We start from the raw sequence: 19743 nt of genomic DNA, 5'->3' as shown, positions 1-19743 counted from the left end.
TAAAGAAAGCTGATTTTCTTAAGAAGTTATTTATAAACACTGACTCTGAATATCTCACAAGTTTCCATTGACGTGTGAAATATTCCCCTATTCCAGCTTTCAATCATCTAAAACTGGGAAAGCAATTTAACTTCATAGGCTTTACAAGGCCAGGTGGCAGGCAGGGTTGGGCCATTGGCCATGGATTGCCGATTCCTGACATACAGAATAGAACATGAGGGCATACAAATGCAACGTTAGTGAGCCCAGGACACCTTACCAGCTGGCACAGAGTCAAGAGAGGTGGCCTAGGAATGCGCAGACCAGGTTTTAGAATCTAGTCTGTCACTTTCTTGACACGTGGCTTTGCATAATCAACCTGGTGTTCCTTACTGAGAAGTGGAGAGCAAAGCGTCATGACTTTCAGAAGCTTCCCCGGGATGGGGGTGGGGGAGGGCGATAGTAATAGTAAAGAAAATTTTACAGAGAAAAATTTGGTTTTGAGGATGGATCACAGAAGTTAGGTATAAAAAGTTGAGAAAGGAAAATATAAGTCTTATTTATGTTTTTTTTTTTTTTCATTTGGTAGCTAAGCTCACTGTTGGAGACAGTAGACCCAGCGAAGTGGACAAGTGCTGTATTGTGAATGGCATTGAGTACCAAAATGTGGGATTTGAGTATCCTAAATCCAGATTGTTAGCAGAATTCCTCATTTCTACAGTTGAGTAGGAAAGAGGAAGCAGAAGGGGCTTGTCCAAAGGTCATCAGTGGGGATGAATCTGGTATACATTTTTTGTAGTCTCTAGACCAATGAGCCCTTTGTCCACCTTACTCCCCAAAACTATGTGTTAGGAAGCAATAAAGGCAGCTGCATAGCTCTGACTCCAAGAGGGAAAAATCTCAAATAAACAAGAGAAGCCATTTCCAGCATTTTCTAATATGATCTAAAACCTCCCATATGAAGGTAGGTCTATGAGTAATCTCATTATCCAGAAGGGTAATGCCAAGGGGTCAGCCTTGCACTTAAGCAACTGGTTTGCCTGATTTCATGTAGTTTTCTAAATTTCTAAATAACTCAAATGTCATTTCCTCATGGTGCCTTTACTAAAACCCTACAGAGCAGTCCCCATGTTTTTATGTTTTATATGATTGCGATTTTCTTGAAGAAAATTTGCCAAGCTAATGATTACAATTTGGGATAATAACTTAGAGTAATATCTGTTTACTGACTTTTAGTGAGGGCATACATTCCAAAAGGAGAGAGATTGTATTTGTCTTTGTGTGTGTGTGTGTGTGTGTGTGTGTGTGTGGTTTTAGCCCCAGCGAATTACATATTACCAGACACCTTATAGACATTCAGTATTTGCTGGATGGGTAGATGGATGAATGGATGTATAGATGAGTGGATGGATGGGTAGATGGGTGAATGGATGAATGGGTGGATGGATGGATAATGAATGGATAATTGAGTGATGTGCTACTCATTAATATTGATAAAATGATTCTTGTTCAAGCAAAGACTTGAGAAGCAACAAAATTATCTTGAATCAAATGACTAAATGGCTAGCTCTGTTTGTTTGTTTGTTGCTTGGTTGGTTGGTGGCTTGGTTTTAATTTCTCCTCGGTTAATTTTTCTCCTAATTTTTTCAGTATCTTCTCTCAGGATTAACTTTGTGATAGATCCTTGCTTGTCAGAAAAAGGCAATAATAAAGTAGCTTCAACAGCTTTCCTAACAAAACCCTGTAACCCTTCAACTGGCATTTAAACAATTTTCCCAAGATAAGCAAGACTGGATTGAAGGTCACACATGCTGCACGTCCTATGTCACAGGGAGCACGTGTGTTTCACTGCTCGAGGACTTGTGTAGAACTTTTGTGTTTTCCCACAGGCCACCAACACTCCATTTATTTTGTTGAATAATAAGAGCTGACAAGTTCCTCTTCAAGCTGACTTCCCTTCTGAAATTTTATTGCTTCTGTGTAGATTTGTGCATCGTTTTAGGGGCACACTATTAAGCATTCTTTCAGGAACTTTCCTAAACTGTAACATATAATATTAATAGAAGATTCACATAAAGAAAGTATTTATGCATTTGATTATCTATCATATATATATATATATATATATATATATATATATATATATATAATTTCTTTTGTTTCCCACTTCTGCTATTCTCAGGAGAATTTGTCCATGGATTGAGTTTTGATACCAAACAGGAAGAAGACTTATTTTCAGTGATGATGTCTATCTCCTAAGAAAGTTTTTACTTGAAGATGAAGCAGGGGCATCAGCTCATTAAATTCACTGGGCTTAATTGATTTTACCAGCATTTTCTTTATAAAAATATACACTGACAAAACAAATTATTTGAGATGTTCTGGTATCATCTATCCTGAATTTGAATTATAAAGCTAATCCTCCCAGCTCCAAGAGGCACACTAGAAAGCAATGTATAGCAATATATAGCTATAGGAGCTACTATACAGCTCAAAGGTAAGCTCTGGAGTTTAAGAGGCCGGTAAATAGGTAACACCTATGAAAAGCCTATATTTTAAGGAGTATAGTTTTTTCCACACTCAAATCTGAACATGCATATTTGATCATTTGATCATATCTGATCATTTATGGTTATGCATATTTCAACTTCTGTTTTTTTAGGGTTTGTATCTGGAACCTCCATTTTCCCTGAATCTGGTCAGGTACTGCTGTAGCATCTAGCAACCCCAGCCTTTTCCTGCAGAACTAATGTGCAGCAAGATTATGAATTTGGTGCTTTGTAGTGACTCAGTTTCTTCATCTCCCCCTTTGACGAACCCCTATGAGTGTTTTTTTCACTCCATTTCCCCTCAGCCTCTCATCTTCCCCCTCCTTGCCAACATAGTCATGAAGGTCCTCCCTATTTTAATCCCATAGTGGTCCCATCTCAGTCCATAAGAGGCAAAGCCATGTGATACATTTTTCCCACACCAGTTTTGTAATACAAAGCACATGACTGCCCTCCAATGCTCCGGCACTAAGTTAGTTCCACTTCCTTAATTAAGTGTTCTCCTGAGTATATGATTGCTGCACATGCACCTGCCCCAGAGTCCTCTCTGCATTTTGCTCAGTTTTTCCTACTCTTCTTATCTGGCCTTTATTCTGGGTCTTTGCAGGGAATAATGCCCATACTGCACATTCTTAACTGCCTGTGTAGGCAGGAACACTGCAATTCTATCCACTGTGTGTCTGAAGATATGGCCCAGGTACCTGTATTCTTTTGTCTCTGGATAATTTTCGAGTGAAATGACGTTGAAGAGACCTGCATTCCTACCATTATTCCAACTCTGTGTTCCTTTCAGATTTTTCACCTTCCATGTACTAGAGAGAGGTCTTCTCCTTTAGATTCTTTCCTTTATGGACTTTTCTTTTCTTCAGAATTCTATAATGAGTTTAGAGGTCTGAGGTTGACATTAGGTGTCTTTCTCAATTTCTCTAAAGAAGAGTCTCTTAGTATAACTCAGAGCTCACCAGTGGGCTAGACTAACCATCCAGCTTGTCTTGGGCAATCCCATATACCTGTTTCCACAGCACATGAATTAAAGCAGGCTGCTATGCTTAGAGGGGTATTAAGTGGATTCTGGGGATCCAGATCTGGTCTTTATTCTTGTCTGACAGTCACCCCACATTTCTCAAGGTTAAATGTCTCCAGTCTAGGATGGCACATATTTTTGCTAAAAAATCTTTTTGAAATGACTTATATATAGGAACACACATAAGACCTCATTCTTTATTTTGCAGCATATAAAATCAATTATCAAAGAAAGGCTGTTATTTCTTCTTAATATGGAAGATAAGAAAATTTTCATTGAAGCAGTTAGTATTGTCAACCAGAAGGGCCTTGGAAGAATCTAAGAATACAAAGGTTAGGTTTCCAAGCACTTGGCTCCCTTACTCTTAAAATCCCCTGATATTAGCCCTCTGTCGGATGTAGGGTTGGTGATCTTTTCCCAATTTGTTGGTTGCTGTTTTGTCCAATTGACAGTGTCCTCAGCCCAGAAGCTCTGAATACTCAAGACACAATTCACATATCAAACCATTTCCAAGAAGAGGGAAGGAGAGGGCCTTTGTCCTGGGAAGGTTTGATGCAGCATTGTAGGGGATTACCAGGACAGAGAAGTGGGAGGGGGTGATTGGGGAATGGGCAGAGGGAAGAGGGCTTATGGGACTTATGGGGAGGGGGGAACCGAGAAAGGGGAAATCATTTGGAATGTAAACAAAGAATATAGAAAAAAATTAAAAAGAAAAAAGAAAAAAATCCCCTGATATAGGACCAGGGGTGTGATGGTCTGAGGTTTCTAGAGTCATGGACTTAGTGCATGAATCTGGGAACTTCGAGGTTGTCTACTTGAGTGTCAGTTACACTGTTGAAATGCTCAGTGAGTCCCTCCTCTTCTGAAATCTTCTAGCAATGGAAGAGGTTTGCCTCCTAGAAAGGAGGTTCATACCTTGACTTCATTAATACCTTAGCAAGTGTAACTACATTGGAGAGATATCGTTGCCCCATGGTGTTTAAGTGTTTGGCACTTGCGAGTGATTCAGAGAAGCTTGGTCAGTGAAGCCATGAACGATATGTTGCTCGTGTAGGGTTTAGAGATAATTATTTTTGCTTTGTTTTGTTTTATTATTGACCAGTTTAAGTTTTTAAAATAAGACTTAACTGTAAGATAATGAATTTGTGAGCTTCACTGATATCCTTGAATAAGTTTTGGTTTATTAATAATGTAGTTTTGACTTGTGACAAATTTCTGTCCCAGTTTCCGCCTACCAGCCACCCATTTCTTCTCTGCCAGTTTTGCTGCCTAAATCCTTAAGTGTGTCACATGACTTTGGAAAGATCTTGGCCTTTAGACTTCAGCTGATGACCACGCCCCAAATTACAAAATTCTACCTTAGATGATGGTGAGGAAGGAGAGAGGAGTAAAAACCTGGAAAGCTTAGAGATAAAGCAACCTACACACATGTAGTCATATGGAAAGAAAGGCTGGTCAAGAGCTTATTCAACACTAAGTATCTAAACTCGGAGCTGTTTGCCTTTGTACAGTTGTATTGTTAACCTGTTGTAGAAGTGAACAAGACCCACTATGAGCTGATGCCAAGAGCTCATGTTAAAAAAAATCCTCATCACATCATTTAAGGTCAAATGACCTTTCTCCATGAACTATTCTAACCTATGCATTATACTTTTCTAATTTGTAAAATAAGAATATCACAAACCTCTCTACTGACAGAAAGCTCAGGGAGATGGACAAAAAGAAAGTGGTGCTGTGTGTGTGTGTGTGTGTGTGTGTGTGTGTGTGTGTGTAGGGGGAGTCATGCTTAGTCGGACATTTCAGCCTTTGTTGTCATAATTTCCATAAGTGTAGTCATAACACCTGCTACACGGCTCAGGTGTAGTAACCCTCACTGACTAGGGCTCCATCTAGATAATCAGTGTCTTTTCTCTGACTCCCTCTCTGTCTCCTTTCTTTTCCACTTTCTTCTTTCTCACATGTTCATGTTGGCATGCAGAGTTAACATATTTAAATTTAAAATTTCTTCCCTCCTCTAAGGCCTGTAGCATGGCAGGGTGGGAAGAGATTTGATTGGATGTCTTTGGTTTCAATTGAAAGGAAAGGGAATAGATTCTTCCTTAAGTAGGCTTACAGTGTTCAATGCATCCAACAGCAAACCAGACCTGGGCTAGGAAATCCTGAGACCACCCTGGAACCCCAGACTGTGGCAGAAGACCCTTTGTCCAAGCTAGAAGCCAGCCTTTCCAGCTCGAGATTCTTTGCCATGAGCCTGGATAACTAATTTCCTCTCTTCTGGCTGACACCACTACTGGCTTTTTCTTCCTGATGCTGACCTCTGCTTATGGAGGGCACATCCATTTTGCATAGTGAATATTTTTAAGTGCAGGTGCCCAGACCCAGTTGCCAGCTTCTGATACAGCACCAGAGATTTGATGAGTCAGCACATGAGCTTATGAGAATCATTTTATTCATCCAGTAAGTATGTGCTGCATATCTTTTATGCACCAATCCTGATTCTAGGAACTGGGAATGAATCACTGCAATGAATAAATAAAAAATAAATAAAAATAAATAAATAAATAAATAAAACCTTTCCTGGTCCTGTACAGTTTGCACTGATTGGAGTAAGACGGCAATAAGTAGAATCATTGAATAAATTATTCAGCATGTAAAAGTAGTAAAGACCATAGGCAAAAATAGATGTGTTTGTGGGTGGGACACATGGCTTCTCCACAACTTCTTCATTTGCTTAAATCTTCTGTTTTAAATCTTTCTTCCTTCTTTGGGACTGGATTGCCCAACCTTTACCCCAGTCGCTTCCTTTGCTAGACAATTTAAGTGGGTGTTTTCTGACACGAGACAGGATCCTGATTCCAGTTGTATTAGTTCAAAGAGGAGGTCATGAGCCCGTCATCTGGCCTCCACATCCTGGCTCCTGCAAGTACCTTCCAGTTTATCCATTATCCATCAGCAGAGAGTAAACACCATTTGTTCTGTTTGATATGTGGAGCAGGGGTGGGTGTCAAGAGGTTACATTAGTATTAATGCAGAGCGACTGTGGAACGTGAGTCCTCTCCTGAAGTCTACCTGTGGTCTGAGAGACTAAGGTTGGGAACCAGGGTGCTCTCACGGCATTCTAGGTGTAGTGGGCGGGTGTGAGATCAGTAACTTAGCAGCTTTGAAGATTTCAGTCAGCAAGAGTGACATGGGAGGGGATTCTGGGTCCCTAGGAAAGCATGTTAAGGAGTTCCTTGATATAACACCAACTGCCAGTCAACAGAATGTGATAAGGCCACCTGGTAAGCTGGGCTGGTGGGAATATTCTTTTCTCAGAGCCACGCACTGTACTGCTTGACAGTCAAAACTGACTACAGCCTCCAAAGGGAATAAGCATTCTGCTTAGACATCTTTGTGGTGAAGGCTCCTTTTTGTCAGAGTGGCAATTTGATGAACAGCCATCTTGCATGTGTGTGTTCCTTACAGTTGCTACCTCTCCTTTAACAGCAGGGACAGGCTTACGAGCACCTGGTTGGCTATTTACCATCATCTGCCACTGTCATTCAGCTCAGGAACATGTATGACCTACTGTTGTTTTAATTTAAAATAGGCTGTATCTAGGAAATAACCCAGGTATTATTCACATGGTACTAAGAACTAATTGGATGGTATAATGGATATTTCTAAGTGATCTTTGGCTATAGTTAATCTGAGCCCATTGTAATCAGCCTATACTTATCCTAGTATTCAAGAAAAAGAATAGAAGAAATCCTGGAAGAGAACAGGATTTATATTTGCTTTTTCTGTGGTCTTAGATTATCTCTGTGTTCTATTTTTATGGAATGATATGTAACGATATGTAAGAAAGATGAAATCTAACTAACTAAATAATGAAGAAAAAGACCCTGCAAGAAGGGAGACAAAAGGGCCAAGAAAGAAACTGCCTTGTATATAACACCTATCCATACCCTAATGAGTATTTGGATTTGGTATTTATTTAATGGAGAAAGAAACTGAAGTCCAGAGAGTTCTTTCCAGCTGCATCATTGCCAGTAAGTTACATCAGTGTTTTATAGTCACTGATTTCATAAATTATTGTTCTGTCCCCTTTTGAACATCATTGTGATGTTTTTAGGTCACCTCAGAAGCCCCCCACCCCGACCCTCATTTTGTTGACACTAATCACAGTGATGGATTTGTACAGATCCACCTGCCTTTCCACATCTGTTAGCCTTCTGGCTAAGAACAGTGTCAGATTTGGGCTACAGCAGGGGTGGAGGGCAGAGTTTTTTTGTTGGCGGACCTACGATTGCCCTGACAGTGTACACAGGAAGTGGTTGCCAGGCAATTGCTAAAGGGTAGGGCGTGCAGGGCAGCTGTCTCTAGGAACATGCCAGCTCTTGTGCTGTCATTGATGCTTGCCTGCCACTGTCTAATCCATAAGAAAAAAAGTCAGGCTGTTGGGAACCTTTCAGGAGACTGATGCTAACTCAATCCTTACTCTAAAAGGCTTTCTGAAGGGCTAGTTCAAGCAGAAATACCACAGTTGTCAAATATTGCTTCTCCTATTATCAAAAAGGAGATGCTAATATTAGTTTCTGAAACAGGCCAGGGTTTAATCTTCATTTAAGAATTCACTATGTGTGTGATTTTTACTAAGTACTGTCTAATCCTCAGTCATATCATATATAGAGTTGTATTTTCTATACAGAGTGAACCTGTCTTAGCCTCATTTATCACATTCCAACATAGAGTTACTGTCAGGTTATCAAAAAGTTCCAGAGGGGTGCTAGTTGTCTGGGTTGTCATGGAAACCTTGATACTAGGGCAGTATAACACAGAAGTGGTTCTTGTAAATATTATAATTAACTGATACACATAAAAAATTAGCATGATTTCTACAACAGTGTTTATATGTAGAACGTCTTAGTCTCAGGAAGTTGACAGTGAGTTGTTATTGTGATTTTAAAATTTGAGGCTCAGAGGGAAAAAATGACTAGTCGGGGCAGAGAACACAGTCTGTAATCACACAGAGATAAGCCAGTGATGTCCTTTGTGTCAAGCAGGAAGAACTACATCCTGGAGCTCAGAGATCAGGCCTTAAGAGGTCTTCAGCAGACCCTAGGCGTTTAGGCATTGACGATGGGGAAAGAGGCAGGAGGAAACCAATAAAGGATTTTAATGTGTTGAAAATAACCTTCATTGCTTTCTACAAGTTTAAACTGACTGAAGCCTGGAGACAGGAATGCTGAGTTTGACAGCACTTTGGGGACAGTACCTAATGTGTCAGGCTTAGAGACAGGTGCAGACTTTTGACTCTTCTAGTTAATCTTTCCCTTATCTTTTTAGGCTCACATTTTTGCATTGAACATCTTCCGGAAGAGATTACTACAAAGGCGTTCTCCTTTCTAAACGTTAGCTGTCTGATCTTTAATTTGTATACCTGCCAGATACTGAGCTCCTTTAAAACACAGATCTTATTATAGTCTCCCTGTTTCCATGTCTGATGTCATAATCAACTCATCGCTCTCATCTAGATGAGAGATATCTCTGAATAGATAGTGTGATACCATACTCTGATCAGCCACGGGATCCTAGGGGATTCATTTCCATTCCTACCAAGGCCAATACCTCCATATTCCAGAGTCCTATCTTTCTCATTTGCTGCATCCTCACACTGATATCTCTGTGGTTGGAGACATACCATGCCAAGTATTGCTATTATTAGAACCTTTACCCTGTGTAGTTGGCTGCAATCCTCCTCTTATAGGTATCTACCTGGTTGGTCTCTTCCTTGTCTTTGGACTTTGCTCAACTATTACCTCATCCTTGAGTATAAAATCAGGCAGGCCCTTTGTGTACACACATCAATACACAGACAGTCTCTGTCCTTGCGTTGATTCTTCTCTGCTACACTATGGTGCATTCTAATAGCCAGTATTTATATATGCTTATGTGTTACCTCCCCATTAGAACAGAAGTTAATGAACACAGAGATTTGTGTTTTAGTCACTGGTGAATCTTCAGGACGGAAGAGAAGTGATTGCAAAATCCATATTAAACGCATAAATGTTGTGGCCTAAATACACCTGCAAGTTGGAATTGGACAATTCATTCCTCTTGCTATCTGGTTGAATGTCACTCCATTGTCATGATTTCAAAATCCACACAAGATCTTCAATGACTAAACGGGTGACAGACAGAAACTGTTGCATACTTTGAATATACATCTTTTTATTTATCAGTCTTTTCCTTAAATTAGATGTCAGCTGTCACAATTTGGTCTTCTTTGGGAGAAATATTAAAAAAAAAGAAAGTGATCTTTCTTCAGTTATTAGCTAGAATGTATTCCTGGCTGTGGTCTGAGGTTATGTGCTGGGCAAGGGATTCTCTTGGCCCAGTGTTTTTCTACCAGCCATCCACAACAGACATGGGGCAGAAAACACAGGCCAAGGTGGCATGTCTTCCAGTCAGACTGAGCAACGAGAATTCTGATTTTGGTTCAACTTTCCCCAGGTGATACAGAGTTCTGACTATGACCTCTTTCCTTTCCATGCTTCATGGATGCTCTAAAGAGGCATTCCAGATGACTGTTAGAGAGACGTTCCTCTGCATTCACCCCAAATTCCAGGTCTTGGAGGCAGAGGTGCTATGGAGTTTTAGCTAAGCCAGTGCCTTAGTCAACAAATTCACTTTTACTATTTACTCTGTGTTTTGCTCAGTGATTCAGTTACCATGTTCTTAGCTCTTCAGCATATGTATACTTTATGTGTACTTTGTGGCCACAGTTGTTATGCTATATGAGGAAATTCAGATTGAATCGCCACTCCTGCATCTTTTGGTCTCTTGAGCCCACTATAGAACTAATGTGTGTTTTGGAATGATCATGGAAAGTATGACACTGGCACTGAGAAAGGATGTTGTATGGCTGACTCTGCAGGCTCAGCACTGGCCTGGTTATCTTTTCTTCCTGTTGCACACTGCCTGCAACTTCTAAGCAGGCTGTGTATACAGATGTGAAGAACTGTGCTTGAAGACCCACGTGACCAGCTGGCAATCTTTCTGGAGACCCAACTTGCTGAAATTGGGTGGTGGCAGCGGAGGTTGGGGAGAAGGGCTGTGCCTTAATGAAAACTTGCATTTAAAAACTAAAATATGAGAATACTGCATTTTCAGTGAAATAATTTCCTTCACAAGGACAAATACTTTTGAGCTTTATTGCCATCGAGCTTGAAGATTTCTCTGTTTCCAAGGAACCTTGGAGCAGTGGGATGTTATTTTTACAAAACACAATAAAGATGTACTCCAGGATTTAAGATAATCAGCATGCCTTGTATTAGGAGTCTGAGTTTCAAGATGTGACTCTTAATAAGGTGATTTTGTCAATGAAATAGTTTCCAAAGATAACATACTAAGTCAAATAGTCAAATGTAAAAAAAGAAAAAAGAATTTACTTGCGCAATGAGGAAGGATTTACTTAAGGCTTCGAAAGTTTTGCTTTCTGTTTATTGTTGGCTGTTAGTGTGCACCAGCACATGCTCAATAGAACTGTGCTGGAGTGGGACTTTTCATTTTCAGGGAGTCATTTGTGTGTCTCACTCAATGAATAGGACCACAAGATGAAAATCCACAAACAGAGAGATTGAATTGTAAATATTACAAAAGATTGTTTTAGTCACTGATGGACTCTGTTATTAATGATGCTTTGACTCTAATGATGCGATTCCTCTTCCTCTTCCTCTTTTTTTTTTTAAACTGCAGGTTGGAACAGTTGGAAGTCTTACTGTACAACATGCTCCGATTAAGTCTCCCACCCAATGTTTCAATGGGATTTCGTCTGGTAGCTCTGGTGACTCTCCTCTTTTCCCATGTTGACCATATAACTGCAGATACAGAGGCAGAAACAGGAGGAAATGAAACCACTGAATGTACTGGCTCATATTACTGTAAGAAAGGGGTGATTTTGCCCATTTGGGAACCCCAAGACCCATCTTTTGGGGATAAAATTGCTAGAGCAACTGTGTATTTTGTGGCCATGGTCTACATGTTCCTTGGCGTTTCTATTATTGCCGACCGGTTTATGTCCTCTATAGAAGTCATCACCTCTCAAGAAAAAGAAATAACGATAAAGAAACCGAATGGAGAGACCACCAAGACTACAGTGAGAATCTGGAATGAGACTGTGTCGAACCTGACCTTGATGGCCCTGGGATCTTCCGCTCCTGAGATTCTCCTGTCAGTCATTGAAGTGTGTGGCCATAACTTCACAGCAGGGGACCTGGGTCCCAGCACCATTGTGGGAAGTGCCGCCTTTAACATGTTCGTCATCATTGCACTTTGTGTTTATGTGGTCCCTGATGGGGAGACAAGGAAGATTAAGCATCTGCGCGTGTTCTTTGTGACAGCAGCTTGGAGCATCTTTGCCTATACCTGGCTTTATATAATTTTGTCTGTCAGCTCTCCTGGTGTTGTGGAGGTCTGGGAAGGATTGCTCACTTTCTTCTTCTTTCCCATCTGTGTTGTGTTTGCTTGGGTAGCAGACAGGCGGCTTCTCTTTTACAAGTATGTCTACAAGCGGTACAGGGCTGGCAAGCAGAGGGGGATGATCATTGAACATGAAGGAGACAGACCAGCTTCCAAAACGGAAATCGAAATGGATGGGAAGGTGGTCAACTCTCATGTTGACAATTTCTTAGACGGTGCTTTGGTTTTGGAAGTTGATGAGAGGGACCAAGATGATGAGGAAGCGAGGCGTGAGATGGCAAGGATTCTGAAGGAACTTAAGCAGAAACATCCTGAGAAAGAAATTGAGCAATTAATAGAATTAGCCAACTATCAAGTCCTAAGTCAGCAGCAAAAAAGCCGAGCATTTTACCGGATTCAAGCTACTCGCCTGATGACTGGAGCTGGCAACATTTTGAAGAGGCATGCGGCTGACCAGGCAAGGAAGGCTGTCAGCATGCATGAAGTCAACATAGACGTGGCTGAAAGTGACCCAGTCAGTAAGGTCTTCTTTGAGCAAGGGACATACCAGTGTCTAGAGAACTGTGGTACTGTGGCCCTCACCATTATTCGCAGAGGGGGTGACTTGACCAACACTGTGTTTGTTGACTTCAGGACAGAAGATGGCACAGCCAATGCTGGGTCCGATTATGAATTCACGGAAGGGACTGTGATCTTCAAACCAGGGGAGACCCAGAAGGAAATCAGAGTTGGCATCATTGATGATGATATTTTTGAAGAAGATGAAAACTTCCTTGTGCATCTTAGCAATGTCAGAGTCTCTTCAGAAGTTTCGGAAGATGGCATACTAGAATCCAATCATACATCTTCAATTGCTTGTCTTGGGTCACCCAGCACTGCCACCATAACCATTTTTGATGATGACCATGCCGGCATCTTTACATTTGAGGAACCCATGACTCACGTGAGTGAGAGCATTGGCATCATGGAGGTGAAGGTGCTGAGAACCTCTGGAGCTCGAGGAAATGTTGTCGTCCCTTATAAAACTGTTGAAGGCACAGCCCGAGGTGGAGGGGAAGACTTTGAGGACACCTGTGGAGAGCTCGAATTCCAGAATGATGAAATAGTGTAAGTTACTTGTGTGTGAGTGTGCATGTATGTGAGTGTGCATGTATGTGTGTGTGTGTGCGTGCGTGTATGTGTGTGTGTATGTATGTCTTTATGCATGTGAGTATCTACACTTTTCCATTTCAATGGAATTCAAGAAACCATAATTATTAAGTAATATTATCTTCAAAATAACAGGTCTCTCATAGGCGTCTCTTTTCAATATGCACAATATACAAGATCTTGTATATATCATTTTTTTTTAGTTTTTCACTTTTACATACTTCATATACATCAAAGACTATGATAAAATTACAAAAAATTTTAATATATTACAAAAGATAAGTTGAAAAGTTTTATTCTGTTTGGAATCATGAAGAGTGCATATATGTATATATATATATAACTCATAAATACTGAAAATAAATGTTTAATACACCACAAACTTACTAACTATTGTTGAATAACTTGGAAAAGCCTGAAAATGAGAGACCTCTGAGAATGTCCTGACTACCAGGGTTGACTGAATGTTTCTATGACTTTTATTTGATATTGTGTATTATGAGACTCTATGATAATGTGTCTACATGTAGGCTAATTTTGAATTATGACATATGACTAGTCCTGCTTCCTCAACTGGATTCCAACATGGGTATATTTACTTCTAAATATGGTTTTTCTTTTACATGATGATGTGAACCTTTTTACCCTAGTGATATATAATAGAGACAGAAGTAAGATTTCTACCAAGAATTCTTGCAGAAGAAGCATGGGACAGAGACAAAGAGGTGGCAAATGGCTGACTCTTTCCTCTCTTTACTAATGCTTTGCCCTCTCATGATGCCTTGCTGTGTCATGGACTCATCATGTATGAAATGATTTTTCTATCAAGAGCTACTATTGAGAAAGCAAGGTCTCCTGTCTCACCCCCAGAGTAAACTACAACAGCAACAGCAACAACAACAAAAACAAAACAAAACAAAACAGAAAAACCAGATAGGATCAAGAAAGAAGGAAGGGAGAAAGGGAGGGTGGGATTAAGGGAAGGACAGAAGAGAGGACATGGTAGTATCTGTAGTCCATCAAAAGACCTTAAAATGAGAAAGAGTGCTGACTGAAGCATTGGTAACTTGGGTAATTATGAATAATATATTTAATAAGATAAATTGTAAACTTGGTTAAAGTCTGAGCTAGCAGGAGATATGTTCAAATGGCAAGTGTATGCTCACCAAGAATGGCATTTGCAAAAAGAAAGCAAAAATTAAGTCAGGGATGGGTAGAGGGACGATGTTTCCTTGAAAGGGCTTTCTATGATCCTTAGGTTTCTTTGACATTCTATAATAGAAATGAACGGTTGTTGAAGCCGATTTCATATCGAAATTAAAGGAATGAGAGATTATGCTCATCACCTTAATGTAGTGTGTGGAGGTGGGGAGTGTTTGCACTAGTATTTGTTTTATGATGTCGAGTTCCTACCTACTGAAATGTATTTTATGGAAATAGAATACAGTAGCGAATTAGTATTGTACACACTCTTAGAAAGACTTCTTCTCAGGACTTTGCACTGACTATGATCTGCTCCAAGTTAGCACACAGTATCTAATTTCTCCACTTGCTCTTTCTTCCACTACATTTTCTAGTGACTTCAGCTATAGACAGCATCCATAATCCATATAAAATTTTAATGAAATCCAAAGGTAACCCTTAACTATGCCAAAGCCAGTCTTTGATACAGCATGCTTTCTCTTAGGAATAGCAGCTTTTTTCTTACTGAAGTTAAGTTTATTTTGTTGTTGCTCTGTTCTCTAAGGTTTTAATCAAGCCATAGATAAACAATCTTCTGTTTGATGACATAATAATAATAAGATAAAAAAGAAAGTCTTAACATTTAGAAGTGCTTTGCTGGAATGACATTCCACCAAGCTTCATTTAAAACATTTGTTCTTTTCAATGCAATTAAATCGATTTTATTCTTGCTAAGGGGGGACTATTGGCAAGCTTCAATTTTTACAAATCAATGTTTCCTTTGAAAATTTGTAAGAATTGGTGGACCTGTTGAACCTTCGTAGAACTGGTACCTTCTTTTGTCTTTGTGTATGCGTGTAAATGCATGTGTAGTGGACAAAGGCCAAAGGTGTGACATCCTTCAGGAGCATTTCATCCGGTTTTCTGAGACAGTCTCCAGTCATCTGTAGCTCAGTGGTTAGAGTAGTCTTAGGACAGCTGGCTGGACAGCAATCATGTGCCAAGGACCCACCTGTCTTCACATCCTCAGTGCTCTGATCACAATGGCTCATCACCAAGCTCCAATTTCCCCATTTATTAATTTATTCATTTTACAGCCCAATTGAATTCCCCTTCCTCTAAGTTCCCCCTAACATGGCCCCTTTCCTCCCACCCCTCTCTTCTTCACCTCTGAGAAGATGGAGGTGCCCCCTGGGTAGTTACCCATCCTAGCACCTCAAATCACTGCAGCACTAGGCACATCCTCTTCCAATGAGGCCAGGCAAGGCAGACCAGTTGGGGGTACAGTATCTCCAAGCAGGCAAAAGAGTCAGGGTAAGCTCCTGCTCTAGTTATTGAAGGATCTGCACGAAGACCCAGCTGCACATCTGCCACATATGTGTGTGTGTGTGGGGGGGGGGGCGTAGGTCTAGTCCTTGTGCTCTTTGGTTGGTGGTTCAGTCTCTGGGAATTCCCAAGGTTACTTAACTCTGATGGACAGCTGGCCTGGATACTGAGGTGCCCTATGTGAGAGGAACATAAATGAATACAGTAGAAATCCTTCCCACGTTGGGGAGTAATGTTCTGTGCTGTCCTCAGAGGATCTACAGGGACATGCTGCAGAGCTTCCTTCCTCCTTCAACTGCCATGAGTATATCCTCTGAGAAGCTCCACCCAGCAGATAACCAAAGCAGAAGCAGAAGACCCAGAGTCAAACATTAGACTCAGATCAAGAAGTCCTATAGAAGAGTTGGGGGAAGGAGGATCCCGGAGGAGATAGGGACCACATTACATTTTTTTTTTACAGAGTTCTGAGAGTCAGATTTGGAACCTCAAGCTGCATGGCTCCCCTTGGAGCCCCTGGGTTTTCTAGACCAACCACAAAATACCAGTGTAGAAAAATTCATACTGTACTGTATTCTCTACAATGAAATGAGAAATGTTAGAGACAAAAAAGCATTTCATTTTTAAATAGAATGAAGTTACAGCCCTGCATTGATTTTTTTTGTCTTTTCCAGCATTTTAATCTTAAATAGATTTCAGCTTGACTTTGTAGAATTCCATTGCTACCAAGATTTGCAGGTGCTGGGTAGGGCTGTTGGTTCTACAGATTTCTGTGTGACTGAGACTTAGCCTTGAAATTTTCTCATCCTGAAGTTAGGGGTGAGCACGCAGCCCAGGTTGTTGTTCAGAGCAAGTTTCTGGCTTACCCAAGTACACAGCTAGTTTTGAGAGTTGACTGTCTTTTAAACCTACAGTGCACAGATGGAGATGTTGACGCAAAAGTTTCATTTGAGTAGTCTGTACAAAGCCAGAGTTTATTCTTTCCAAGGCACCCTAAAGAGATTCATAGCAAAGATTAAACTTAAGGGTTATCTACTTTCAAGGGTCCATTAACCATGGTTGAAATAGGGTCCAATCTGATCACTGATAGAGACAGAAGCAGTACAGTTTTATCGATTATTTGATTTCTAGAACTAAGGAGATTTCAAGCATCATCTGTTTCTCTTGAATACCAACTTTCTGTGAATAAAAGTTTTAAATGTAGATATGGAGTATACTAATAATGATAATGATATTTTAACTACATGGAACCCTATCTGCATACATGTAGACTAGATCTGAGAACATAATTCAGTCTAATATCCTGTTGTTATCCCGACATTTAGTAGCTGTCATAGAAAATATGTTGGGTCTTTTGTGTGTCTGTGTGTTGATGTGTGGATGTGTGCATGTGTGTGCACATGCTCGTAGAGGCCAGATGTTGATGGTTTTTGAGACAGACTCTCACTGAATCCAGAGCTCTTAGCAACTGGACAGTCTGGCTGTAAAGTAAGCTCTAAGGCTCTGCCTAGCTTCCTAGTGCTGGACTTGTAAATGTGATCTTCCCTTCCTTCCTACATGCCTGCTAGGGATCCAGCCTTAAGTCTTAATGCTTGTGTAGTAAACATTTTACTATCTGAGCCCTCTCCTCAACTCTCAGTAACCAACATTTCTGTTTGTAGTTAAGATACTAAGAACTTGTAATCTTTTGCCTTGCTTTTAAGTATTGAAGATGTCATTTAAATACTTAATGTAAGGGGCTGGAGAGATGGCTCAGTCGTTAAGAGCACTGACTGCTCTTCCGAAGGTCCTGAGTTCAAATCCAGCGACCATATGTTGGCTCCCAATCATCCTTAATGAGATCTGATATCCTCTTCTGGTGTGTCTGAAAACAACTACAGTGTACTTACATATAATAAATAAATCTTTAAAATAAAATAAATAAATAAATAAATAAATAAATAAATAAATACTTAATGTAATAATTCTGGAACTATTCATTCATTTTCTTAGTTTTATCTAATAAAACCTATGACCAAGAAAACTTTTAAAATTATCCTGTAAAAATCCATTTAAGGGATGTAATTAGAAGCACTTGTACTTTTGTAGAAGCTCAATCAATAGCAAAATCAAAGCCCATGGCAAGTTATCTTAACTTTCAGTGGGGAATTCTGTCTAATGTTAACTGCTAATGAAAAAATAAATTAAGGATGCACTGATGTGATTTGTGGTTAGTAGCTGATACCCACACATGAGCCACACTGCTGATGGTTATTCTCTAATGATACCAGTTTAGTGGAAATAACTATAGCAAAATATAATTTGATCTTCTAAGATCTATTATTAGCTTAACTGTTCTGGGAAATGTTAAGGTTAATTAATTATTGTAGACACAAATCAAATTTAATTACTTAGTTGTGGGCCAATAATAATACCATTTTAGGAGATAATTTAAGAGATTATGGTTATTTATTGTTAGTATGGTATAAGATGCTGAACTGAGAAAACAAATCGAGTTGGGATATTTATATAATATGAAGCTCAGCAAATCATTTTGCAGGCATTTCCTAGGTACAGTATAGTACAGTAAAAGATGAGTTAATGCAGTTCAGTTTGAACAATAATTATATTTTTAGGCATAGTATATAACTTTATTAACTCTAAGAAGTCATCAAAGCATTTTAGCCAATTCAGCTTTCTGACAATCAATCTTTGATTTCATTTTAAAATAAGAATTAAAAAATTTATTAATTTTATATTATATAAATTGTATATTATTTCTATTATTACTTCTACTGCTGCTGATGCCCCTCTCTTTATCAGTGCAGGCCAGGAGAGATAAACACTTGGCTCTTATTTATTTATATTGCCAATATACTTACCTTGCTGTGTGGGAGGCCATGAAATAGATTATGTACATATATGAGACATTGATTCAGTTTGGGGATTAAAAACAAGAAGTAAAACAGTAGGACCAGCATATGTAACAACCCAGTTTAAGCAGGTTTACTGAGAAAAACGGATGTGATCAAAACAGAGCAGCAATGTATGTACCAGCAAATTGAAAATGACAAAAAATATACTAGGGTGGATATATTACACAAGAACAATTAGCACACACTGCTTTGAATCTGGCATGTTCTGAATTTACTTATAACAATAATTTTATCTCCTGATTTTAGACTATTGAAGGAATGGCCTAACATAGATGGGAATACATTTTCCTAGGTCATTTGCTCATGTTAGCCATCTGGATGGATGTGGATGACAGGGGTGTGGGGAGGAGGGATGGATGTGGAACAGTCAGAGGGTGGACAGAGGTGGGGGAATAAAATATGGAGTGTAAAAAATAAATTGATTAATTAATAAAAAAATATTATCTATTTTCCTTTAAAAAAGAAATCTGGATGGAATAGTCTGAGCACTTCTGTGACTTTCTATATAAGTGGATTATTCTAGCAGATTGGAATATTTATCCTTTGTGGAGTCAACCCCACACATAAACCTAAATTACAACTATGTAAGATGCTACTAAGAATATGCACATTTTGTGATGCGGCAATTATTGTAAAAATAATACTTGATCAGAGGCAAGACATTTATAAATTGTAATTCCATATTGCTAAGGGCTTAAGTTGATTATGTGCATAGAATTTCTTTACCACGTAACCAGACTGTTACTCTTGCTGGAGTAATCTCATTCTCCCAGGTCTAGTTAGAATCTAAGGCTAATAGTTAGTTATATGAAGAAATTTTACTATCGCAAATGAGGACATTTCATAACTTAGGCACACTGAAGTGTTCAAATTCTGAGCTACCTTCTGAATCATCACCAAGGTCATTTCAGAGGAGACTCCTTATGTACTCCACAAAAGCTCACCATTTTTATACAGTTATCATTATAATATGCCAATACACATGTGACATTGATGATAAAAAATTGAATCTGGAGAAGAGGAAAAATACTTCAAAGTACTAAGAAATAATTGATCCAGGATTTGAACCTTTTTGGACCAAATGTAGGAGTTAATGTAAATGCCTTTATATGGTTGTTTGAAACTTCTAATGAAAATGCACATGATTTATAAGAAAACA

The 19743-nt window shown here is 39.4% G+C and overlaps 1 protein-coding gene across 4 annotated transcripts in view; it reads left to right on the top strand.

Annotated features, from left to right (window-relative positions):
* Slc8a1 (solute carrier family 8 member A1) overlaps nucleotides 1–19743 on the top strand; it is a 282426-nt gene that overhangs the window by 8398 nt on the left and 254285 nt on the right. For all 4 annotated transcript variants that reach the window (XM_052186470.1, XM_052186469.1, XM_052186472.1 and 1 more), the window contains exon 2: nucleotides 11293–13122. In XM_052186470.1, coding sequence (XP_052042430.1) covers nucleotides 11324–13122 — 1799 coding nt within the window. In that variant the 5' untranslated portion in view covers nucleotides 11293–11323. The remainder of the gene's footprint in view (nucleotides 1–11292; nucleotides 13123–19743) is intronic.

The sequence above is a fragment of the Apodemus sylvaticus genome, chromosome 6, assembly GCF_947179515.1.
Source record: "Apodemus sylvaticus chromosome 6, mApoSyl1.1, whole genome shotgun sequence".
Classification (NCBI taxonomy): Eukaryota; Metazoa; Chordata; class Mammalia; order Rodentia; family Muridae; genus Apodemus; species Apodemus sylvaticus.
The sequence above is the reverse complement of the archived record's forward strand: the minus strand, read 5'-3'. Positions and strand labels throughout refer to the sequence as shown.